Below are 26,441 nucleotides of genomic sequence, written 5' to 3' on the forward strand. Positions count from 1 at the left end.
TTCCAATGCTGTGACAGTCAGTGCAACCACTATACAAATGTAATGGGTAAATGTTTCCTGTGCATCCAAAGATGAGAAAATCATTCAGGATATGACCTTCAGTTTCATTTATTTATTTCACCCTTTTTGTGTGAGGAAGTTAAGCCAGGTGTTGAGATTGAAGGACTGTGCAGATGGGCAGATATGAACTCTCCTCTCTCACTGCACATCTTCACACTACACCGAGCCCCAAAGCTCACAGCACAGAGTGCTTTGTATTCAGGTCCATGTGTAGAGAAGCAGAGATAGAGGGAGGGAGAGAGGGAGGGAGAAGGAGAGAGAGAGGGACAGGGAGAGGGCGAAATGGGTAGAAACAGGAATGAGCAAGGGGGCAAATAAGTGAGAGTAAGGAGTGGTGAAGGGAGTGAGTGTGAGGGAGGTTTGGGAGTGTGAAGGAGTGTGTGGACAAAACTATGTAGATGAGTGTGTGTGTGTGTGTGTGTGTGTGTGTGTGTGTGTGTGTGTGTGTGTGTGTGTGTGTGTGTGTGTGTGTTTGTATGAGAGAAAAGAATGGAGAGGTTGATTAGGCCTGGTAGTGGTGGGGTGTGTGTGTGTGTGTGGGTGGGTGTGGGGAGAGACCAGTGGGGATGAGGTGTGTGTGTCTGGTCTGGTCTGTTCATTCTTACACACACACACTCATCTACACACTGTTCTCTTCATTCACCCCCAGGTCTAAACCACACATTCTCTTTGACTTCTTTTCCTCCAGATATTTGGAGACGCTCCGTCTCTCTTCTCTCCCTTCACTGCTCAGACTCGCCAGTCCAAGAAGCAGGTTCGTCAGAGTCGCCCGGTGGCTGTGTACAACCCTGAAGTACTAGACATCCACGCAGGTACGGGCGTCTGCACAAGGACTCCATCCTTCTGTCCTTATATCTGTGAGTGGGTCTGCAGTCTGACCCCGTGGCCGGCTAGTGTTAACCCATATCAGTCGCACCCTAAGCAGTCCAGTGGTGATGGGCCCCCCTGGAGTGCTACCACGATCTCTGGGTGTATGGGTGTACTAAGCTAATTGGCTCCCGGGTTGCCTCAATGCTAGAGCAACATACTTTAAATTGTCTCATGGCCGGGCCGGGTCGGGTCGGGCTGGGCTGTGTGCTGCATGACTGAGCTCCCTGTGGCAGCCCTCAGAATGAAGTCAGCGCTGGAGTTTTGGCGTGACCCTGACCCCAGTGTGAGAACGGAGCGTAATCCTCACTCAGACCGCTCTGGTGCGTGTTGTGTTGTGCTGAAGGCCTGTAGCTGTGCAGCTTACAGCTGTGCTGTAAACACTAACAGCTCAGATTAATCACTCATGCCACCAAACAACACTGTTGGGTTTGTTGAAAGGCTTGCTGAGATGACAGTGTATCCACAGCAGCGTACACAGTGACCCTGGTGGCCTGGTGACACTCCTCATCTGGATCATCGTTTAATCCTGGATTATAACCGGCTGGACAGGGGCGTGCTACCTCACAGCTCGGTGAAATAGCCCATAACCTACAAGCAGCTAAGAGCAGAATGGAAAACAGGTATATTGGGCAAAGTCCTGAGCTCATAAATATTTCAGTGTGGAAAATCACCAGTATCTGCCAGAATGTTTGTCTGTGAACGGACGAGTGGTGTGTAGCTGCTGTAGTTCACACACGCGTTAGCGCTCCACTGTGGAACCGCGGGACACGCTACGTCTGTCCAGGACACGCCCACTCTCCAGACCTGCAGGAGGACACGCCCACTCTCCAGACCTGCAGGAGGACACACCCACTCTCCAGACCTGCAGGAGGACACACCCACTCTCCAGATCAGACATTGGCGTTCCCAGGGCACAGGTATCTGCCAAAATTGGACCGCGGACAAATTTAGTTGAGTACGCCTGCTCTGGAGGATGAAGACTGGAACAGTTTCCACAGACAGTCCTGCTCATGGACTCTGTTCAAAAGAGCTGAAGTTCAGTCATGTTTGCCTGTGGACTGTAGTACTGTACTGAAAATAGAGGGGGGGGGTGCTTTGAGGTGGTGGGGGGAGGTGTTGTGGGTGGGGTTTAAGTGTTGGAGGGGTTGGTTGGACAGCCACTGTCCACTCCTACATTAGCAACCGTAACTAGGCGTGGGAGTCCTGTCAAGCTTTTATAACGAGAGAAAGTGCAGAATGGCTGTGGGTCCCGCATGTCCTGCTGTGGGTCCCGCATGTCCTGCTGTGGGTCCCGCATGTCCTGCTGTGGGTCCCGCATGTCCTGCTGTGGGTCCCGCATGTCCTGCTGTGGGTCACACCACCGTCCAGCATCCGACGGTGTAGATGCACAAAAACAGCTAACATTTAGCTAACTTAGCTCGCAGTTGTTTGTAAACAAAGACTGTTTAATGATAAGTTGGCTAACTTGGCCACCTGCCTGCTTGTGTTTTGTTAGCTATGCTAGCCAGTTAATTGAGTGTTATTTCAGGCTGTGCAAATATACTACAAAAGAGAAACACTAGTGACATGCAAGACAGACATTTTCTAACACACCTTTCACCATTTTATGAATGTAGCTGCTCTCCCTGCCAACATTCAACAAATCGTAGCGTTGGTGTTCGCTCTGAATATAGCTAGCATTTCACTGTACCTTACTAACTTAGTTACTAACGTAACATTTGGACAGGTGAGCTTCTCCCTCAGTGGTAATGTCCTCTTCATTTACAATGCTCTGCTGATAAATGACATTGTGATTCATCTCAAATGCACATCGTAGTCCTTTCTGTGTTCTGATATTTCAGAACTATTATTCCAGAATATTATGTGCAGTTCTGTCTCTCGGTGATGTAGTTGAGGATACCACAGATTAACGTGGTGGTACCGAAAGATTGACCGGCAACAGTGACCAAAGGAGACAGGACTTGGTGGGGCGGGTCTATGACCTCACGACTGCTATTGATTGGGTATTTTTGGGTGATGGACCACTCTCAACCCCAGAGTGACAATGGAGTGTAACTCTGGCAAAACTGCTGTGCCTGTACGTTTGTAACCAGCTCAACACCCACGATCACGTCAGGAGCTGCTGGGCTGAGAATAGTGGAACACTCCGTAATATCCTGGCAGTAGTGGTTCTGAGATCAGATGCTGACCAGTGTGGAAGGGATGGTTTGTACAGACCAGATACAATCTGCAACTGTAAAATAAAGAATACACCTGTACACCTAAGATCCGAAATACACCTGTACACCTAAGATACGAAATACACCTGTGTACCTAAGATACGAAATACACCTGTGTACCTAAGATACAGGGACGCAGTCCCTTGTAAACAAACATCAAACACTATCGACATATTCAGTATTGATTATAATTAAGTATAACCGTCATTCTATACAGTGTTTTGCGACTTTTAAACATCAGGTGTGTTTGTGTGTATTATGAAGTGTGTACTTGTGAAATATGGATTGTGTACATGTGTAATATGGAGTGTGTCCGTGTGTGTGTAATATGAAATGTGTCCGTGTGTGTGTAATATGAAGTGTGTCCGTGTGTATGTGTGCAATTTGAAATGTGTGTCCGTGTCTGTGTGTAATGAAATGTGTGTGTGTGTGTGTGTGTGTGTGTGTGTGTGTGTGTGTGTGTGTGTGTGTACATGTAATATGAAGTGTGTGTACATGTAATATGAACTGTGTGTGTGTGCATGTAATATGAAGTGTTTGTACATGTAATATGAAGTGTGTGTGTGTGTGTTCGGGGTGTCACGATTCTCTAAATCCTCGATTCGAATTTATTTCCGATTTTAGGGTGTCGATTTGTTTCTCGATTTACAGCAGAGAGGCCTATGCCAGTTTTAGATTAGTCTATGGCAGGGGTCGGCAACGCTCTGCACTCAGCTCCCGCCACAGACCCATGTTTAAATTTGTTTAAACTTATACTGCAGCAGAAATGTAAACAGTTTCATTCATTTTGAGCGAATGGTACTAGTACACTTCAACACTAGTTATCTCAAGTTGTACATATAGGAAAATGATCATTTAGGGCTGAAACTGAAGTAGACAGTTGGACCAACATATTGATTCATCTCCAGGCTTATATTTCCATAATTTTGGTTTTATTTGAGAGCTTCTATTACAGAAGAACAAAAAAAAAGAACTTGAAAACTTGAACTTGAGTTTCTTTATACTCGTAATGATTCAAAATAATTCACTGTTTATCACATTATTTAATGGTTGTTTATTTTCAAAACGCCCAATCTTAACGTCTTCACGTTCTCATGTTTCGTCCTGGAATTACAAGAGGCTCATATTTGTTAACGTAATACAGGAGAACTGTTCAGTCAGACAGATATTTGTTGTGAAACGAAGTTACAATTTCAAGCATTTTCAAGTACTTTCCTAAATTCCAGCACTTTTCAAACCTGGAACACAAAGCAACATTAAAATTCGTCAGGTAAATGTTCCTTCCCCTGTTTTTGAAGGGTGTTTCTTTATACTACCACATATCATTACGGAGAACACTGCAAAGAATGTGACACGGAAAGTATAAACGTCTCCACCATTCGCGGATGTTCGCGCAAGGTGGGCGGAGTCAAGCGCTATGGTCACTCACGAAAGTATAAACGTAGCTATAGGTGGAGACATTTTTCTAACTCTTAACCACTCTACTGCAGAAATTATTTTGGTAATCAATGCGGTTAACAAATCATGCATGGGGGAAAACCGTCAAATACTGTGAAACCGATATCATTTTGATAAATACCGTGATATAGAATTTTGGTCATACCGCCCAGCACTATGTCCGTGTGTGTGTTTGTTTGTTTGTTTGTGTGTTTGTGTGTGTGGGTAATATGAAGTGTGTGTGTGTGTAATATGAAGTGTGTGTGTGTGTGTGTGTGTGTGTGTGTGTGTGTGTGTGTGTGTGTGTGTGTGTGTGTGTGTGTGTGTGTGTGTGTGTGTGTCACGGTGAGCACACGTTTTCTTACTAGGTGCAGATGCATCCTGGGAACAGCGTCGCACCCAAAACAAGTTCCACATTGCATCTCAAATTTAAATATGAAATAGGGCTGAAACTCAGATGAAATGTTGGAAAACAGTATTAAATATTTCCAGAACTCTTGGACTGGAAGACAATGGTCCCATTTGTGCTCATCTCTAGATGACTAACACGTTTGACATCAGCCTTGTGTCACGTTTGGCTGACCTGTGCATATCAACTCCAAGTACATCCAGCAGTGTCTGGTATTGCAGGCAGAGGGCAGATTTGTCTTCACACGCCATGATACAGGATCATGGAGGGGGGGGCTGTGGTTTGTGGTTTTACATCTGTTGTACCCATAGGAGTGCAGTTCACCCTGGGCCAGTGGGGAGGACGGATATTTAAACCAGCGCCTTCTCTCCACATACATCCAAACGCTATTGGCTGATTGGCTAATGCCCAGTGTATGCTGATTTGCTATTTACAGAAAGAGGAGTGTCCAGCAGGATGTAGCCCACAATGAAGCGTTTTAACCTCTTAGCCCCTGTGAACTCAGTCCAGATTAACTCAATCCAGCAGCCTCCCATGAGCTTCTGATTGCTAAACAACAAACAAAACATTGTGTGAATATTAACTACTTTATAAGAATGAACAAAGAATAAGAGACTAAACAAATAAGAACAAACGTGTAGATTTCACACTATATGAGCGTACCATTTCACCAACTAAGGGTAAAGAGGACAGAGGACGTACTCAGAACTGATAAACGTCAGAAAGACCACAGAATGGCCATTAATCCCACAATACATATTGGTTGATGTCATCTGTCGGAGACCAATTGTAAATCACACCTGTTTTCATCCTTTTTGCCCATTCATCTACAGAACAGAACATCTACACTGAAAATCTGTCTTCAAATTCTGAAAACGGTTTTGTGAATAAAGAAAAATTGGATTTTTGGAAAACACGAATGTGAGGTTGTGACGTCACCTCCACGGTTTCAAAACGTCAGAAGCTGCTGTGCTGCTGTTTTCTCCAGTAGGTATATTAACGTCAGGCGTGGCTGTTCTGTGTAGTATACTGGCTGTGTTTCGGAGTGCACTGGGAGTCAGACCCTTATCTCAAACGTAGTCCGATAGGACCTAAACAAAACGTAGAAGTCCTAGGAATCCATAAAAAAAATAATAATTTGTGCGTAAGGGCAACATTTCTCGTGGTCCTCCCCCACAGACCCAGGGACTTGGTTCTCATGTGTCCTCATGGGACTTGGACGTTTTTATGGGCCAAACAGCAGTCATGTCTCCTTCTCCTGTAAGCACAGGAGCCTCTGAGCTGTGTGCTGGGCCTCTACTGTTCGCACACTTCACACTCTTCACACCTTCACACCTCCTCACTTAAACTCGCTGACGACAACACAATTTTTCAGCTGATTTCTGGCAATGTAGAGAAGATCAGGCCTGGTGGTGTCAGGATGATACGGTCCTCCAAACTTCTAAGACAAAGGAGATCTTCACTGACTCAGGACGGCAGAGGAGACGGACCACATACGTGGAGAAACAGTGGACAGGGTGGACAGTCTGTGGTTCCTGAGAAGTTCCAACAAAGCCTTTCTTCCTCAGGCATCTGAAACGGGCCCGTCTCCAACATACACTGTGCAGGAACTTGTACAACACAACGGACAGCGTCCAGGCCAACTGCACCAGAGGCTGCCCTGTAGAAAGATCTGCGGCACGTGGTGAAGGTGACTCCACGCTATGATTGAACCAAGACTTCCAAGTCTGGATGCTGTTTATGCCACCCGTCTGGTGACGAAGTCTAGCATCATCATCATCAACACACCCTGGTCTCTCCTTGTTTAGATCACTCAGGTTCTGGACAGCATGATGCAGTACTAGTACAGTGAGGAACATCTTTATCTCCACCATGTGGCCTCCACCACGCCCCACAGACACCACTCAGAAATAACGGCTCTATTTATTATTTATTAATGCTTATCTACCCCTTGCAAATATGAAAATTTAGTTATGAACATTTCGATTGTAATTACTGTAATTACTGCTGCTCTATTCTTCTTGTCTGTATTGCCTTTGCACTCACTGTAGGAGACACATCATGCAAAGTTTCATTGTACCTGAACATAATGACAATAAAAGTTCTGTTCTATTGTGAGTGTGAGCAGATTTAGGCTGTTAGCGTCCACCAGGACAGTGTCTGGCCACGCTGACGGCCCTGACACGCTGGAGGTGGGCGTGAGGGGGTTCTGGTCTTGCAGGCTCCATAGTGCTCCCGTGCTTCAGAATGGGAAACAGCTGGCACACCAAAATGGGTTATTAGACTGGAATAGATTTATGATGGCAAAACCAGCAGTGGCTGAACTCTGAGCAGTGAAGCAACACTCGTTCACTCTGCAGCATTTCAGCTGACATCAGGAGCTGTGGCTGGATGCTGGAGATTTGATGATCTACTTCAGAGATGTTTCTGGTTTTAATCAAACCAGTTGAGGAGATCTCACAGTAGTCCAATTGTCTGTCTTTCTCTCCTCTTTCTCTCTCTTCCCTCCCTCACTCTTTCTCCACCAGTCTCTCCGCCCTCTGAAGCCGTGTCGTCGGGCCCTGACGAGGCGTCTCTAGGTAGTAACGAGTCCGTCTCCTCTCAGTCCTCCGTTGCCTCTGCCTCAGAAATCCCCCCACGGAAGGGCGGTAGTCCCCATGGCAACATTCCTACCATCCCCAGCTCACAGAACTCTGGGTAAGTAACGCCCACCTCCACAACACGCTCTTATTCGTTTACTCTGCCTCATTTGCATAATTGGGCTGGAGGCGTGTGCACAAGGTCAAGGTGAGCGAGACTGGCGTGCTAGCAGGTCTAAACTTCGATTCTGAAGTAGACTGACACATGTTCAGTTAGCAGACTGACACACATTCAGACTGACACGAGCGTTGTGCTCGAGGTGGGATCGTAGCACCACGATACTCGTGCAGTTTGGACAGAACCCGGAAGCTCAGCTCTGCGTGTTTATACACACGTGTGGACCGTCAACCTAAACTGTTAGTAATGGGACGAACAGGAGTCCAGAAGTGTTGGACTTCCTGTCGGACAGGATTGAAGTAGGAGAAGTTAACCAAACTGTGACCACTAATAATGACATTAAACACTAATAATGTGATCATAAAACGCTAATAATAAAACCATTAAACACTTTGAGATGGTCGTGTGTCTTGCTGCACTCCAGTGTTACAGAATTGAAATGAATTCTGTGTCATATGCAGGTTAACTCGGGTCAACAATGCAATGAGAAGCTTTAAATGAGAAGCATTCAGCTCACTAGACAGTGACATGCAAATACTAACAAAAGACAAAATAGCTGCGGCCCTTTAATAATGACGATGCAGGTGTGAGTGTGTCAGGAGCAGACGTGTGTCACAAAGTGACTTGGTGCAGTATTATCATTATTATTAATATTGTTATTATAATGTGTGTAGTATTATTGCCAAGAGTTCAGTGGTCCGATAGCTTGTGGATAAAAAACCTCTGAGTGTTTGAGAACTTCCTGTCTTTAGTATTTACTTCTTGTTACTATGGCATTCAAGAACAGCTTTTACTAGCGTGGTAAACTCTTGTACAACATGGTGGGTTTACTAAAGCAGGACTGGTGAAGACTCTTCAGTGTTGCCTTCTCTTACCCCAGTAACTAATCTGATGTGCACGCCTAACTGTCTCTGATTGGTGGATTCTTGAGGCGTGTAGGTTTGGCTGAAACACAACCAGCAGGAGGACGATTGCCTCGTCTTTATTGGAAATCTTAGAACGAGCACAAGAGTATTTGGCCTGAACTCAGTGTTTTTGTGTTGAATTCCTCTCACTGTCCCCTTCAGTTAGCGCACAGACAGAAGAGGAACTACTGCCGTCTGGCAGGAGTTTACATTTCTTGAATTCTCTCTCTCTCTCTCTCTCTCTCTCTCTCTCTCTCTCTCTCTCTCTCTCTCTCTCTCTCTCTCTCTCTCTCTCTCTCTCTCTCTCTCTCTCTCTCTCTCTCTCTTCTCTCTCTCTCTCTCTCTCTCGCTCTCTCTCTCGCTCTCTCGCACTCTCTCTATCTCTCTCTCTCTCGCTCTCTCTCTCGCTCTCTCTATCTCTCTCTCTCCCTCTCTCTCGCTCTCTCTCTATCTCTCTCTCGCTCTCTCTCTCTCTCTCTCTATCTCTCTCGCTCTCTCTCTCTCTCTCTCTCTCTCTCTCTCTCTCTCTCTCTCTCCCTCCCTCCCTCCCTCCCTCCCTCCTGCTGTTCAGGGCAGCTAGCTGGTTTTGAATGCTGATGTAATGATATTGTGTTATGCTCACAAATTCAGTTCTCTGCCAGACCTACAGAATCACCTTGAAATAAACTTGGTCTCCACTCCCTTTCACACTCTTCACACTCTGCTCCCATCTGCCCAATGGTGCTCACTCTCTACGACTCACTCTAGTATGATTTCTTCGGTGCTCACTCTCTACGACTCACTCTAGTATGATTTCTCTGGTGCTCACTCTCTACGACTCACTCCAGTATGATTTCTCTGGTGCTCACTCTCTACGACTCACTCCAGTATGATTTCTCTGGTGCTCACTCTCTACGACTCACTCCAGTATGATTTCTCTGGTGCTCACTCTCTACGACTCACTCTAGTATGATTTCTTTGGTGCTCACTCTCTACGACTCACTCTAGTATGATTTCTCTGGTGCTCACTCTCTACGACTCACTCCAGTATGATTTCTCTGGTGCTCACTCTCTACGACTCACTCCAGTATGATTTCTCTGGTGCTCACTCTCTACGACTCACTCCAGTATGATTTCTCTGGTGCTCACTCTCTACGACTCACTCTAGTATGATTTCTCTGGTGCTCACTCTCCACGACTCACTCTAGTATGATTTCTCTGGTGCTCACTCTCCACGACTCACTCTAGTATGATTTCTCTGGTGCTCACTCTCTACGACTCACTCCAGTATGATTTCTCTGTCTGTCCTCTCTTGCTCTGTAACTTTGTCACTCTCACTCTCCTCTACACATCTTTTCACCTTCCCTCTCTCACTCGTCCCTCTCTCACTCTCACTCTTGTCATTCTTGTATTGCCCATAATATTCCTCTCAGAGTGCAGAACCTCTCCTCTCTCACTCTTTCTCTCCTTCCCCTCTCTCTCCTCTCTCACTCTTTCTCTCCTTCCCCTCTCTCTTTCATTCTCTCTCTCTCTGTGCGTCACTTGGCCAGGAGTCATGGTCACAGACGGGGCTTTGCTTATGTAACACGCTGCTCTCTCCATCTTTCTCTTCCTCTCTCTCTCTCCATCTTTCTCTCCCTCTCTCTCTCTCTCCATCCCCCCCAGGACGTGCTGTGCTGCAGTACATCTCTTCTTCTTGGTGGAGGGAGGTGGTTTGCTCTCCTCTCCCTCAATCAAACAGCTACAGCTGATTCAAAATGCAGCTGCTAGAGTCACTAGTAGCACAAGAGGTGATCACAATCACCCTCATTCTGAAGTTCTTACACTGGATACCAGTACAATACAGGATAGACTATAAGGTGTTACTGCTGGTCTATAAATCACTTAATGGTGTAGGACCAGTGTATCTATCTGACATGCTGCAGAGCTATGAGCCAGGCAGAAATCTTAGGTCACTAAAAACTAATCAGTTAGTCCTGCCAAAGGTAAGAACTAAGCAAGGAGAGGCAGCATTTAGTTATTGTGCTGTTTCTAAATGGAACCAGCTGTCAGGAGATACTAGAAGAGCTCCAGCATTAGATGTTTTAAAATCCAAAATAAAAGCTTACTTATTTGAACTGGCTTTTGGTTAGTGTAGTTACCGTAAACATAGCCTATTTTAATTATTTTATTTATTTTTCTTATAATTTATCTATTTACTTATTACTTTTAAAATTTATTTTCTCTCAGTTTCCAGTTTTATTGATTTTTTTATTGTTATCTTTAATTCCTTTAAAATCTTGTTTTTAATTGTTATGTATTATATTTTGTGGCCACACCTTCCCAAGGTGACGGACCTCAGGTCATAATACGTTTGGCTGGCTGATGTGATGGCTGTCACTCACCTCCACCCCCACAGCTGGGGTGAATAGCCATCTTTAAACCCCACAGTTACACCATTACCACCACCAGCACCATCACTACAAATGTTTGAGCTGATGAATCCACACATTAAGATGGGTTGAGGTGTGTGGCACGTCTTGACTAACGTAGATAATAATGTGCCCACCGTCCTGTACTGGTGGACCTGCACATGGCCCAGCTGTGCTGTGGGCGTGAAGGTGTGTTTTACAAACACGGTGGACTACACACACATTCTATCTGCTCTTTGATTTTGCTCCGGATGTGTTTGTAATCCTGCCTTGAATTGAAGGCAATCATAGGTCTGCTATTTTTACTGCTACAAAATAAAGCAGTTTTCCTCGGATTGGCTTCGTTGTAATTGTAAAAGCAATTTTAGCTAAAACCATTTTCCCTATGGTTCTGCTGGTTGCTAGGGCAACTGTATTGGATTTTAATTTTTTTTCACTTGATTTAGCTTCTTACTGAGAGGTGGAGATACATGGCTGCTTGATCTCAAGAGAGAAGTAGTGCCTCCATCAGCCTGTTCCTCCATCAGCCTCTTCCTCCATCAGCCTGGTGAGGCCTGGAGAGGAGCTGATGAAGCCAGATAGAGGTTTTAAAGGTCTGTGTGTGTGTGTGTGTGTGTGTGTGTGTGTGTGTGTGTGAGAGAGAGAGAGAGGTTAATGAGTGGATTTGGTGCACTGCAGGGCTGGTAGAACCCCATACTGATAACTGAGAACTCACTCTACTGCAGAGCTATAAATCACCCCTCTCACACACACACACGCTCACACACATTCTCTTTCTCACACACGCACACTCACCTCCTTTAAATGTTCCTCTCACACATCCCTCCTTTACCTTTTTCTCTCTCACACACACTCGCTTGCTCACACACACACTCAGTGTCTCCAACCTCCAATACACACACACTCCCAGTGTTTCCCACCCCAACACACACACACACACTCTCAGTGTCTCTAATCCCTAACACAAACACACACACACACACTCTGTGTCTCTAACCCCTAACACAAACACGCACACACACACTCTCTGTGTCTCTAACCCCTAACACACACACGCACGCACACACACACACACACACACACACTCAGTGTCTCCAACCTCCAATACACACACACTCCCAGTGTTTCCCACCCCAACACACACACACACACACTCTCAGTGTGTCTAACCCCTAACACAAACACACACACTCTCAGTGTCTCTAACCCCTAACACAAACACACACACACACACACACACACACTCTCAGTGTCTCTAACCCCTAACACACACACACACACACACGCACACACACACACACACAGTGTCTCCAACCCCTAACACACACACACACACACACGCACACACACACACACACACACACACACACACACACACAGTGTCTCCAACCCCTAACACACACACACACACACACACACACACACAGTGTCTCCAACCCCTAACACACACACACACACACACACTCTCAGTGTCTCTAACCCCTAACACACACACACACACACACACACACACACACACACACACACACACACACACACACACACACACACACAGTGTCTCCAACCCCTAACACACACACACACACACACACTCTCAGTGTCTCTAACCCCTAACACACACACACACACACACACACACGCGCACACACACACACACACAGTGTCTCCAACCCCTAACACACACACACACACACACGCACACACACACACACACACACACAGTGTCTCCAACCCCTAACACACACACACACACGCACACACACACACACACACACACAGTGTCTCCAACCCCTAACACACACACACACACACACACTCTCAGTGTCTCTAACCCCTAACACACACACACACACACACACACACACACACACACACAGTGTCTCCAACCCCTAACACACACACACACACACACACTCTCAGTGTCTCTAACCCCTAACACACACACACACACTCTCAGTGTCTCTAACCCCTAACACACACACACACACACACACACACACACACACACACACACACACACACACACACACTCTCACACTCCCCATGTGTCGTCCTGCGACTCACACATTATTCTGGCCGTCTCCTGTGTTCTCACTCCTGCTGGAGCAGCGGATGTGTGACATCTCTCCACTCCTCCCTCACTCCTCCCTCACTCCTCCACTCCTCCCTCACTCCTCCACTCCTCCCTCACTCCTCCACTCCTCCCTCACTCCTCCACTCCTCCCTCAATCCTCCACTCCTCCCTCACTCCTCCACTCCTCCCTCACTCCTCCCACCATCAGGGAAAAACATACAGACATCAGAGGACTGAGCACAGTAACGGCAGCGGCGTGGAGCTCTAACACCTCCTCACCACAGCTGTCCACGCGGCCACGCTCTGTCCACGCGGCCACGCTCTGTCCACGCGACCACGCTCTGTCCACGCGACCACGCTCTGTCCACGTGACCACGCTCTGTCCACGTGACCACGCTCTGTCCACGTGACCACGCTCTGTCCACGTGACCACGCTCTGTCCACGCGACCACGCTCTGTCCACGTGACCACGCTCTGACCACGCTCTGTCCACGTGACCATGCTCTGTCCACGCTCTGGTGCACTTCTGTGGTGCCATTTTGCTCTTTATATTCACAGTATTCTGACAGACTTTTGTTGGACTGGGCAAGGGAATGTGGCGGTATACCTATCAGAGTACATGTGTCTCCCCTGTGTCTCCCTGTGTCTCCATGTCCCCCGTACGTCCCCTCTGAGTGCATTTGGGAATCCCAGGGAGCGTAAGTCAGGCATCGTGCTGCATACACCCAGTGTGATCAAACCAGTTCCAGGACGCGTCTGGTTTAAAGGGGACGTGGTCTGTTAGTATTTCAGACAGTTTGGCTTTGGCATTCCCCATTAACTTCTACATTTAGAACATCATATTTAAAATTAGTTCATGTTCATACTCTTTGTAGATCCATGTACATATCTTTTTGGATGTCACATATTAAATGGGTATTCAGTGCTAATATCACAGCAGAATTGATCCTATGGCCCAGGGGATGAGTGTGTGCTCTAATGGTGTAATGTAGCTATTAACTAAATGAAAACTGAACTTTAATTCAGCATGATGACTGACTGATGATATATAAATAAGTTATTACTAGTGTCAGTGATACACACAGACTCGTGGAGGGACCCAGGGCCATTCTGAACCTCACACACACTCAGGGGGAGGAATAATTATGGCGAAAGAGTGTGTAGTTTGTGTCTCTCTGTGAGTTTGGTCCAGTTCTGTTGCCTTTTTTTTTAGCCCATCTGTCTGAAATCTTGTGCAACTGCTTGCATAATTTTGTGTGTGTGAGAGAGTGTGTGTGGGTGCATGCACACTGTATTAGAAAAGTATAAATAGCTTCTTCTAGCTTCCTTCTTAGCTCTCATTTCATTCCATCTCGTGGCGGTCGGGTTTATTTTGTACAGTAAGCAGTATGTCTAGAAGGTCCTTCATTAGGACGGGCTGGCGTGTCAGAATTCTCGCGCTCTACCACAGTATGGAGAATGCAGCGCTGTACAGTACTAGAGGCTGGGAGACGTCAGAAACACACTCCACGCCACGCACACCTAAGAATTCTTGCATTCTTGTCATAACAGGTGACAGAAATATGTTTTAGATATTTTGAGTGCAAAAAGCAAATGCTTAAAAAGTATTTTGCTTTAGTAGTAAAAATACTGAATGTAAAATATCACAATCGATTCATTAAGAGCCCAGTGCTGAGGGAACACTGGCCTGTGGAAGACCTGACACACCAGGATACCTCTGCTCCCCCACCGGCTCCATTACCCCCTCCTGCTCACGTGTACCCACGTGTCATCTACCCCTCCTGCTCACGTGTACCCACGTGTCATCTACCCCTCCTGCTCACGTGTGTCCACGTGTCATCTACCCCTCCTGCTCACGTGTGTCCACGTGTCATCTACCCCCCCTGCTCACGTGTGTCCACGTGTCATCTACCCCTCCTGCTCACGTGTGTCCACGTGTCCTCTACCCCCTCCTGCTCACGTGTGTCCACGTGTCCTCTACCCCCTCCTGCTCACGTGTGTCCACGTGTCATCTACCCCCTCCTGCTCACATGTGTCCACGTGTCCTCTACCCTCCCCTGCTCACGTGTGTCCACGTGCCATCTACCCTCTCCTGCTCACGTGTGTCCACGTGCCATCTACCCTCTCCTGCTCACGTGTGTCCACGTGCCCTCTACCCGCTCCTGCTCACGTGTGTCCACGTGCCCTCTACCCGCTCCTGCTCACGTGTGTCCACGTGCCCTCTACCCGCTCCTGCTCACGTGTGTCCACGTGTCCTCTACCCCTCCTGTTCACGTGTGTCCACGTGCGTCGCACGCCCTCAGCATGACTGACTCTAGTGTGTGTACGTCCCGTCTGCTATGCGGAGGTCTGGGGGTTAATGTGGGTGGTGACACTGGTCTGTTTCCACAGGCTGTGCTCTGCTATGGCAGCATGGATGAACTCCAGTCTCAGTGCAGGACCGTCTCAGACCCAGTGTGTGGATCTGCCCACAGAACCGTGTGCAGAAGCAGCTGGAGGTTGCGAAAGCAAACCAACAGACAGGTACAGAACCTCCACCTCACACGACCTCCACCTTCTAAATCAGGGATGTCAAAGTCAAATACACAGAGGGCCAAAAAACCAAATTTGCTACAAGCCGAGTGCCGGACTGGTTCAATGTTTATTAAAACATATTGAAATGATTGCACATAGCCTATTGAACCAAGACCTAGTCAGTAATTAAAAAAATGTCAGTAATTTCAAGTGAAAACATTTTTCAACAAGCAAACAGATAAAAACAAACTTCCTTCAAAGAAAACATGTCCTGTACATGATTGGGTGTTTTGAAAATAAACAACCATTAATTTATTAATGTGAATAAAAAGCGAATTATTTCGAATCATTTCGAATATACGTATAAATATTTAACTTTATCAAGTATAATGTGCTGGGAAATATTGAAATGGACCTTGAAAGTGACGTACAAGTGCTTTAATTCCACCTTATAAAGGCGTAAGAACCCTGCAAACATGACTTTGCGCGCGCCGCGCCTCAGCGCAATGAACAAAGTTCCAAAATTCCAGAGGTGCACGACCTCGCGAATCGACAGCGTGCGACGCCCTCGCGCACGGGCGGAGCCACTGTGATTATGTCATTTTTGCCACGCTGATCCTCGCCGCTTGTGCGCGCTGCAGTGACTTCGCGGGCTACCGTTGCATTGTGGGGAATGTAGTGTTTGTGCGTGCAAAACACCAGCGGGCGGCTGTGACCTGCGGGCCGGTTCTAATAGTAATTAAATATCATCCAGGGGGCCATAGATAATCAATTATTGACTTTGACATATGTGTTCTAGACTACAGCGAGCGTTCACCTTCACATCCCAGCTGTGCCATCACCTGGTCAGATCAGTTGTTCATGTACTTTCTGTCTTACACACACACACACACACACACACACGCGCGTGCGCACATACACAAGCTTTGACCATCATTGACACTCCACCATCACTGTGGCTCCAACATGTCTTCTGTGTAGGTACACAAACATCCACACATTCCTGCACCCCAGGAAACATAAACACACACACACACACACACACACACACACACTCGGTCATTAGGATGATCTACAGTTCAGCTCCAGACAAGAACCTGCATTAATTTTCCCCCTAAAATGACTGATTCCCAGTGGCAGCTGGTCAGATTCGTTCAGTTCACAAACCAGTAATGTTTCCTGACGGCTGCAGACTGCACAACGCCAGCCTGGCCTTCCACACTCTGACTTTCCCTGTATTCTATTGTTAGAGTTGGAGAAATTCTCTTTTGCAAACATACATGGCAAACTTTCTTGGTGTTGTTATGACTCCAGCCCTCTAAAACCCACCGCTGAAGCTCTGGAGGGCTGTATGAAATATTTATCAGCCTGCCAGGTGTGGTAAACTCTCTGTGCTCTCCACGGAAGAGGGAGGAGGTCCGTACTGGTGAGGAACGCCCACCGTGGCCCACCACGCCCACCACGCCCACCACGGCACTTTAACTACGCACTCTTCTCATACTAAAGGACAGGCCTTGGTGGGAGGGGCTCTCTTCCTACTGGCTCCAACCTCCTTGTATTCAAAACGTGTGTGTGTGTGTGTGTGTGTGTGTGTGTATGGGGTGTGTGTGTGTGTGTGTATGGGGTGTGTGTGTGTGTGTGTATGGGGTGTGTGTGTGTGTGTGTGTGTGTGTGTGTGTGTGTGGGTGTGTGTGTGTGGTGGTAGGTGGATGTGTGCACATGTGTACGTGAAAGTGAGATTTAAAAGTACAGATGTTTTCCAGCAACTTGTTACAGAAATGCACAGGCACACTGTCAGAATCACGAGTGGTTGCCAGATTGAGAATGTCCTAATCCCTCTCTCCCACTCAGAGACGTGTCCTAATCCCTCTCTCCCACTCCGAGACGTGTCCCCTGCTAACTGATTGTCTCCGTTTCTCAGTGTCTCCGTGATGAAGGCCAAGGCCGTGTTTCCCTGCCAAGCCGAGCACGAGTCAGAACTGTCATTCCATGTCGGGGCGATCTTCCACGCCGGTGAGTGGAGCGTTACCGCCCGAGCCACACGCACCCCAACACAGCCGGGATATTGGATCCCCCCGCCCTGATCTCATATCAGCATGGGGGGGGGGGGGGGGGGGGGCTGTTGGAGGACCAGAGCATGGGTGGAGTAACGGGAGCTGGAGAGATGGAGGGAGAGGAGAGTGGATGTTTTAATCATGCCATGCTGCCTGCTCTGTTGTTTGTAGGAGGGAGGGGCGTGTGAGAGGTGTAGAAGGGGCGTGGCAGTTGTGGGAGGGGCGTGGCAGGTGTGGGAGGGGCGGTTGTGGGAGGGGCGTGAGAGGTCAATCAATCAATCAATCAAATTTTATTTATATAGCGCTTTTTACAACAGTTGTTGTCACAAAGCAGCTTTACAAGTGCCGAGTCCTAGCCCCCAGTGAGCAAGCCAAAGGCGACAGTGGCAAGGAAAAACTCCCTAGTTTTTTGCATGAGGAAGAAACCTTGAGAGGAACCAAGACTCAGGGGGGGAACCCATCCTCCTCTGGCCGACACCGGTCACCATGACAACAACAATAATATAGACAGAATGTAGACAGAATGTAAAAGATGCAATAATGTCCATTTAGACCGAAAAATATGTAATAATGTCCATCATGGTGTAGGCATCCGGTTAGGCAGGAGGTGGCCGGCCAGGATGGATCGCTTGTCTCTCCTCATCTCATTATTCCTCAAGCAGGCGGGCAGCCATGTGGAGAAATGAAACAGGGAAAATTAGCTCTGTATGAGGACATATACAGGACAGGTAAAATTATAAACATTTCTGGAGTGTGGCAGCAACTCCGGCACTAAGTTAAATTATTACAGCCTAGCTAAAAAAAGGCAGAACCAGAAGGTAACATAGGCTTGGGGGCATTCTGAGACAATGGCATCCGTTCACTGCACTGTCAACAAACTTGAGTGACCACGAGCAGTGACAGGATGACAGCACCAGCACCCCAGTCTACCATAAAACCCTTCGTCTATGAACCCCTGGATCTGTACCTTTATCTAAGGGGGATATTAATTATCAAACGCTAGACTAAATAAGTGGGTTTTCAACCTAGATTTAAAGATTGTGACTGTGTCAGAGTCCCGGACACATTTAGGAAGATTATTCCAAAGCTGGGGGGCCTTATAAGAAAAGCTCTGTATGAGGACATATACAGGACAGGTAAAATTATAAACATTTCTGGAGTGTGGCAGCAACTCCGGCACTAAGTTAAATTATTACAGCCTAGCTAAAAAAAGGCAGAACCAGAAGGTAACATAGGCTTGGGGGCATTCTGAGACAATGGCATCCGTTCACTGCACTGTCAACAAACTTGAGTGACCACGAGCAGTGACAGGATGACAGCACCAGCACCCCAGTCTACCATAAAACCCTTCGTCTATGAACCCCTGGATCTGTACCTTTATCTAAGGGGGATATTAATTATCAAACGCTAGACTAAATAAGTGGGTTTTCAACCTAGATTTAAAGATTGTGACTGTGTCAGAGTCCCGGACACATTTAGGAAGATTATTCCAAAGCTGGGGGGCCTTATAAGAAAAGGCTCTTCCCCCTGCTGTTACCTTGTTAATTTGTGGAACTAATAACAGACCAGCACCCTGTGATCTTAGTTGACGTGGGGGTTCATAATAGGAAATAAGTTCCTGGAGGTATTCAGGAGCAAGCCCGTGTAGTGCTTTATATGCTAATAATAGAATTTTAAAATCAATACGAAATTTAACTGGGAGCCAATGCAGGGCTGATAGGACTGGTCTAATATGCTGAAATTTTCTAGTTCTGGTCAGAACTCTAGCTGCGGCATTTTGAACTACTTGAAGTTTATTTAGATTCCTAATTGAACATCCTGACAGTAGTGAATTGCAGTAGTCTAGTCTAGAGCTAACAAAGGCGTGCACCAATTTTTCTGCATCATCCTGTGATAATGCATTTCTTAATTTGGCAATGTTGCGGAGATGTAGAAAAGCTATCCTAGTAGTATGATCTATATATTTATCAAATGATAGGTCGGAGTCGAGTATGACGCCTAGGTTTTTGGCTACTGTGCCAGGTGTAATGGGATAGTCTGCAAGATTAAGCATTAAGTTTGGAATTTTCTGTCTTGCGGCCTTAGGGCCCACAAGGAGAACTTCTGTTTTGTCCTCATTTAATTGTAGGAAGTTTAGAGACATCCAGCATTTAATATCTCTTACACAGGCCTCAATTTTTCCTAAACTGAGTTTGTCATCGGGTTTGGCTGATATGTAAAGTTGAGTGTCATCCGCATAGCAGTGAAAATTGACACCATGTTTGTTTATAACTGTGCCCAATGGTAGCATATATAATGTAAATAATAGTGGTCCTAAGATGGAGCCTTGCGGGACCCCATATTTAACCATTGTACATTTGGATGAAATATTATTGAGCTCTACAAACTGATAGCGATTTGTTAAGTAAGACTGAAACCATGAAAGGGCTGTGCCTGAGACTCCAACCCAGCGTTCTAACCTTTCTAGCAAGATCCTATGATCAATTGTGTCGAAAGCTGCACTAAGATCAAGAAGCACTAACAGTGATACATAGCCTTGATCTGATGCAAGGAGGAGATCATTTGTTACTTTAACTAATGCTGTTTCAGTACTGTGATGGGGCCTAAAACCAGATTGGAACTTTTCAAATGTGTTATTCCTATGCAGATATAGGCATAATTGCTGGGCAACAGCTTTTTCTATGATCTTAGATATAAATGATGTGTTTGAAATGGGTCTATAATTAGATAGCACAGTCGGATCAAGATTTGGTTTCTTGATCAGAGGTTTGATAATTGCTAATTTACATGATTTGGGCATGTGACCTATTGTAATGGATGAGTTAACTATAGTTAGAAGAGGTTCAGTTACAGCTGGTAATACCTCTTTTAATAACTTTGAGGGAACTGAGTCTAATGTGCAGGTAGTACAATTTAAGGAAGAAATTATTTTCTCTAATTCTGATTTTGGGAGTGGATGAAAAGCATCAAGTTTTTCTCCCGGTATGTAATTTAAATCAATATCAACCAAGCCAGATGACATACCAGTTGTATTGCTAATAAAGGGTTTTATATTTTGTCTAATATTCTCTATTTTATTATCAAAGAAATCTATAAATACATTACTAGTGAGGTTTATTGGAATCTGAGGTTCTGTGCCTGCTTGATTTTTTGTAAGTTTAGAAATAGTATTAAAAAGAAATCTAGGGTTGTTTTTATTTTTCTGTATCAGTGAGGCTAAGTATGCTGAGCGTGTTTTAGTGAGTGCCCGTTTGTAGTCAATAATGCTATCCTTCCAGGCACAGTGGAATACTTCCAATTTAGTAGATCGCCATTTCCGCTCTAATTTACGTGCTATTTGTTTTAAGTTTCTAGTTTGGTCAGTGTACCACGGGGCGAGCTTTTTGGATCTAGCTTTTTTATATTTTAGTGGAGCTACTATATCTAGAGTTGATCTGCAGGTATTCTCTAAGTAGTCGGTTAGACTATCTAACTCTCCTGGATCGGATGGCGAGTGGGCTAAAGCAGTTAAGTCAGGGAGGGTTTCAATAAACCGTGTTGCTGTTGATGAATTTATTGAGCGCTTTATACACTGCCGAGGAGACGGGCGGGTATTTATGTTAAGGTGAAAATCGAATTTTACTAAATAATGATCGGAGATTGCTACGGTTTGCGGGAGTATGTTTATATTATCTACGTCGATACCCAGCGTTAATATTAGATCTAGGGTATGATTTCGATAATGTGTAGGTCCTACTACGTTTTGTTTAATGCCGACAGAGTTCAATATAGAAGTAAAAGCCCTTGTCAGTGGATCCTCCGCATTATCAAAGTGTATGTTAAAGTCTCCTACCATTATTATTTTGTCACTACATACTGCTAAATTTGCTGCAAAATCGGTGAAATCGTTTAAGAAATCTGAGTAAGGCCCTGGTGGTCTGTATACATTAGTTAGGGAGAATGTACTTTTATTTTCAGATGGACTAATAACATTAATAGACTGCATCTCAAATGAGTTTGAGATATCTAAGTATTTCTGATGAATTTCTAAACAATCACGATAGATTATACATATTCCACCTCCTCTGCCTGACAGTCTAGGTCTATGTATATAACTATATCCCACAGGAGTGGCTTCGTTTAGAGTTAAATAATCACCAGATTGAACCCACGTTTCAGTTAGACAAAGAATATCAATTTTCTGGTCTGTTATAAGTTCATTTACAAAAACTGCTTTTGAGTTGAGCGATCGAATATTGATTAATCCAATTTTCAGATCGGTCATATAGGTTGTAATAATTTGATGTGAAGTCTGTATATTAGTTAAAAACTTCGGGCGGACTATTTTCTTATGATTTAGTTTAACCCGGGGCACAGACACAGTCTCAATCCTAAGGGAACTTGGTGACGCCTCTAAGCAGCTAGCAGACAGGTTTAACCCATTAGTCTGCGGCCTGGTCGCGACCCTGGACAGTCAGCAGCTTCTAGTGCTACTCTGCCGACTAGCTAACAGGCTATGGGCTATGCTGCAAGATAACAGGGCAGCGCCATCCCGGGTGGGGTGGACACCGTCCCTGCCTAAAAGACCAGGCTTGCCCTCGAACTCTTCCCAATTATTAATAAAGCCCACTTGATTTTCTGAACACCACTTGGACATCCAGCGGTTTAGCGACGTGAGCCTGCTGTACTGCTCATCACCGCGCCGCATTGGGATGGGGCCAGAGCAGATTACGGCATCGGACATCGTCTGGGCTAATTTAACCACCTCTTTAACATTAGCCTTAGTCACCTCTGACTGCCGCAGACGTATATCGTTGGCCCCTACATGAATCACTATCCTAGAAAACCTCCTATGAGCTAACAATCTAAGGTTGCCACTAATGTCCGGCGCTCTGGCTCCCGGTAAACAGCTGACTGTAACCGCTGGTGCCCCTACAGCTACAGCTACTTTCACGTGTCGGACTATAGAGTCTCCTATGACCAGAGTCTCCTCAGTGGGTGTAACACTGAGCGGGGCAAACCTGTTGGACACGTGAACCGGGGAGTGGTGCTCTGGTGGGCTAGCGCTGGCGTTAGCTGCAGCCCTCGCTCTCCGACTACGCCGCCGAGACGTCACCCATTCGCCCCGCTGTGAGGGCTCTATCGCCGGAGTCGCGGAGGCGCTAGTTCTCCCTGGCGCGTCCACACCTACTACAGACCCTGTCCCTGTCTCTCTATCCCTCAATAATGAGTGGACGCGTCGCTCTAAGCTTTCCACTTTCGCCACGAGAGAATTTACTAGTTTGCACCTCTGACAAATACTATCACTATTACTATCAGTGGCGAAAGGGTCTAGACTAAACATGCCACACTCCGAACACGGGAACAAACCAACACCAGCCATGAATAAATCAAAACACTTACCGTGTCTAGCCGATATATAAACTTACGCTTGCTGATTTGTGAAGGCAGAAAGTTGGTCAGCGGCCGGAATAAAACCTGTAAAATGTATATAGGAATGCAAAAGGTAAAGATTAGCACGTAAATAGGTTATTATACTTTAGAAAACAATTTCAAAATTCGCTCCGCAACAGCGTCGGTCAGCAGGAAGCAGCGTCGGCAGGAAGCCGAGGTATGGGAGGGGCGTGAGGGGAGTGAGAGGGGCGTGAGGGGTGTGGGAGGGGAGTGAGGGGTGTGGGAGGGGTGGTTGTGGGAGGGGCGTGAGGGGTGTGGGAGGGGCGTGAGGGGTGTGGGAGGGGCGTGAGGGGTGTGGGAGGGGCGTGAGGGGCGTGAGGGGTGTGGGAGGGGCGTGGGAAGGGCGTGAGGGGAGTGGGAGGGGCGTGAGGGGTGTGGGAGGGGCGTGAGGGGTGTGGGAGGGGCGTGAGGGGTGTGGGAGGGGCGTGAGGGGTGTGGGAGGGGTGGTTGTGGGAGGGGCGTGAGGTGTATTTGATTAAATCTTGGCTGCAGTGAACACTTTCATTCCTAGTGTGCTTTACCTGCACACTCCACCAGGCAGATGAGCAAGTTATTCTCACCAGATTAATTAACTTTGGTGTGTGTGAGTGTGTGTGGGGGGTGTGGATGTGAGAGTGTGTGTACATGTCTAAGCTTTATTATACATGTGAGTATGTGTATGTGGGATTTAGTCTGTGTGTGTGCACTTCAGTGTGTGTGTGTTAACTTAAGTCTGTGTGTGTGCTGCTATATCTGTTCACTTCTGCATGTCACCTTTAGTGTGTGTGTATGAGCCTGTGTGTGTATGAGCTTGTGTGTGTGTGTGTGCTTTCTTGTTTGTGTATCTGTGTGTGTTACTCTGCTCCAACCTTGATGGCAGTCTGCTGGTATTTTAATTAGCATTGAAAATAACGATTAAGCAGGTGTGCAGTTAATGTGCTGTTATTTCCAGTGAAAGACCAGTGTGTGGCTGCCCCCCCCAACTGTTGACTGGTCGGGTGAGGTGCAGGTGAGGTGTATTTGAGGTGAGGTGTATTTGAGGTGAGGTGTATTTGAGGTGAGGTGTATTTGAGGTGCAGGTGTATTTGAGGTGCAGGTGAGGTGTATTTGAGGTGCAGGTGAGGTGTATTTGAGGTGAGGTGCAGGTGTATTTGAGGTGAGGTGCAGGTGTATTTGAGGTGAGGTGAGGTGCAGGTGTATTTGACGTGAGGTGTATTTGAGGTGAGGTGCAGGTGTATTAGAGGTGCGGTGAGGTGAGTAGTATTTGAGGTGAGTAGTATTTGAGGTGAGGTGTATTTGAGGTTAGGTGAGGTGTATTTTTTTAGGTGAGGTGCAGGTGTATTTGAGGTGAGGTGCAGGTGTATTTGAGGTGAGGTGCAGGTGTATCTGAGGTGAGGTGCAGGTGTATTTGAGGTGAGGTGTATTTGAGGTGAGGTGAGGTGTATTTGAGGTGAGGTGCAGGTGTATTTGAGGTGAGGTGCAGGTGTATCTGAGGTGAGGTGCAGGTGTATTTGAGGTGAGGTGCAGGTGTATCTGAGGTGAGGTGCAGGTGTCTGACCGCTGTGTCTGCCCCCCCCCCACAGTGACCCCGTCCCGTGAGCCAGGCTGGTTGGAGGGGGAGCTGGAGGGCAAACGGGGCCTCATCCCAGAGAACTACGTGGAGATCCTGGAGCAGCGTCCCTCTTCACCCGCATGGACTCCATGACACCGAGCTGCCCTGCCTGTGACTCCGCCCCAACCGTGGCTCCGCCCCAGCTGTGGCTCCGCCCCCTCCATACACTCGCTTTGTTTCAGGAAAATATCCGTTTGTCTTGCTGTGTAAAACTAAAGTGTTCAGCAGCACTCGGGAACGAGGCGTGACGTCCCCAACTGCATATTTAACGTGGGAGCGTTCGCGTGTGTGTGTGTGTGTGTGTGTGTGTGTGTGTGTGTGTGTGTGTGTGTGCGTGTGCGTGTGTGGTTTTAGATTTCCTGCATGGCTGTACGTTGTATTTTATATTATTTAACAGACACAGTTCATTTAATTGAATAACGTGTGTCCAGTGTGTAAGCTAAAATAAGAATGTGTTGTAGTTGAAGCTTTCAGAGAGCAGTGTGCTTTTAAGGTTCCTCAGTGAAGAACCATCTCCATGGAGGTCCTGCTGTAAGTCTTGGTGTTGTGGAAGTGCTCCGCCCGGTGAAGCAGCGGTGGTGCTCAGGGTGGTGTTGAACCAGTTGTACATCAGCTTCCTTTACACCCCCAATACTTGGACGTGGATTGATGACCATCATATTCTGTACATAGCAACATATTTTACAGCAAGAAAATGCCCCATCACCCAAAATGGGTAGTGAACAAAAGCATTACACAATGATGAGAAATGCACTATTGACACATTACATTTGTGTCTCACGTGTGTATGACCTCATCGGGGGGCAGTTAAAGATGCCCTACAGATGCCCCCGACTCTATCCGCACTACACCACTCCCCTCCGGCTGGACGCACTCACACGTCCCTCAGAGCTTCGTGTTCTTGAACCCCCGTTAGACTGAGCACCCTCACAGTCATTTATCACTGATTTATGATGTTTGTAAAGGGTTTGACTTGGCTTTGAGTTTTTTTTTTATTTTTGGACATCCTGTCAGTTGATATTAAATAAAGGCATTTTATTGTTATCTCGTGTTCATGTCCATTTTTTTGTACTGTGTTTATTGGCTTGATTCTCCAACCCAGTTATCACTGCGTGTCATTGAAGGTTGATGGAATCAAAGAGGAACATTCATGGATCCAGTGTGATTCCTGCCAGGTCTCTGGTAAGCTGAGTTTTGCTCTCTTTACGTGCCTCCTAGGACCGTTTGCTGAATTGCCCCATACTGCCCCGCCCTGCCCCATACTGCCCCATACTGCCCCGTCCTGCAATGACACTCCTGTCTTTCTGCTGAAGTTCCTGTTTCAGCTCCTGAGCAGGTTCTCTCCTGCAGGAACCTGTTCCATCCTGGAGCTCACACGCCTGTCTCTGGACTTCAGGTCCAGAACCCGGACGCTTCAACATGGGTTGAAGTATGTTGGGTGATCAGCCTCCCGCCTCATCAGCGGGTCCAGATGATGGAAGCGGGCGTGTTGAAGCGGGCGTGTTGAAGCGGGCGCGTTGAAGCGGGCGCGTTGATGCAGGCGTACTGAAGCGGGCGTGTTGAAGCGGGCGTGTTGATGCAGGCGTACTGAAGCGGGCGTGTTGATGCAGGCGTACTGAAGCAGGCGTGTTGAAGCAGGCGTGTTGAAGCGGGCAAGTTGATGCAGGCGTGTTGAAGCGGGCGTGTTGAAGCGGGCGTGTTGAAGCGGGCGAGTTGATGCAGGCGTAC

At 46.8% G+C, this 26,441-nt stretch overlaps 1 protein-coding gene across 3 annotated transcripts in view; it reads left to right on the forward strand.

Moving 5' to 3' along the window:
• Window positions 1-25,757, forward strand: part of arhgap10 (Rho GTPase activating protein 10) — a 69,700-nt gene extending 43,943 nt beyond the window's left edge. For all 3 annotated transcript variants that reach the window (XM_076973822.1, XM_076973821.1, XM_076973820.1), the window contains 5 exons: window positions 749-872; window positions 7,524-7,692; window positions 15,513-15,644; window positions 17,557-17,648; window positions 24,685-25,757. In XM_076973822.1, the coding sequence (XP_076829937.1) occupies window positions 749-872; window positions 7,524-7,692; window positions 15,513-15,644; window positions 17,557-17,648; window positions 24,685-24,806 (639 nt within the window). In that variant the 3' untranslated portion in view covers window positions 24,807-25,757. The remainder of the gene's footprint in view (window positions 1-748; window positions 873-7,523; window positions 7,693-15,512; window positions 15,645-17,556; window positions 17,649-24,684) is intronic.
• Window positions 25,758-26,441: the final 684 nt, after the last annotated feature.

This window comes from Brachyhypopomus gauderio, chromosome 15 (genome assembly GCF_052324685.1).
Source record: "Brachyhypopomus gauderio isolate BG-103 chromosome 15, BGAUD_0.2, whole genome shotgun sequence".
Lineage (NCBI taxonomy): Eukaryota > Metazoa > Chordata > Actinopteri > Gymnotiformes > Hypopomidae > Brachyhypopomus > Brachyhypopomus gauderio.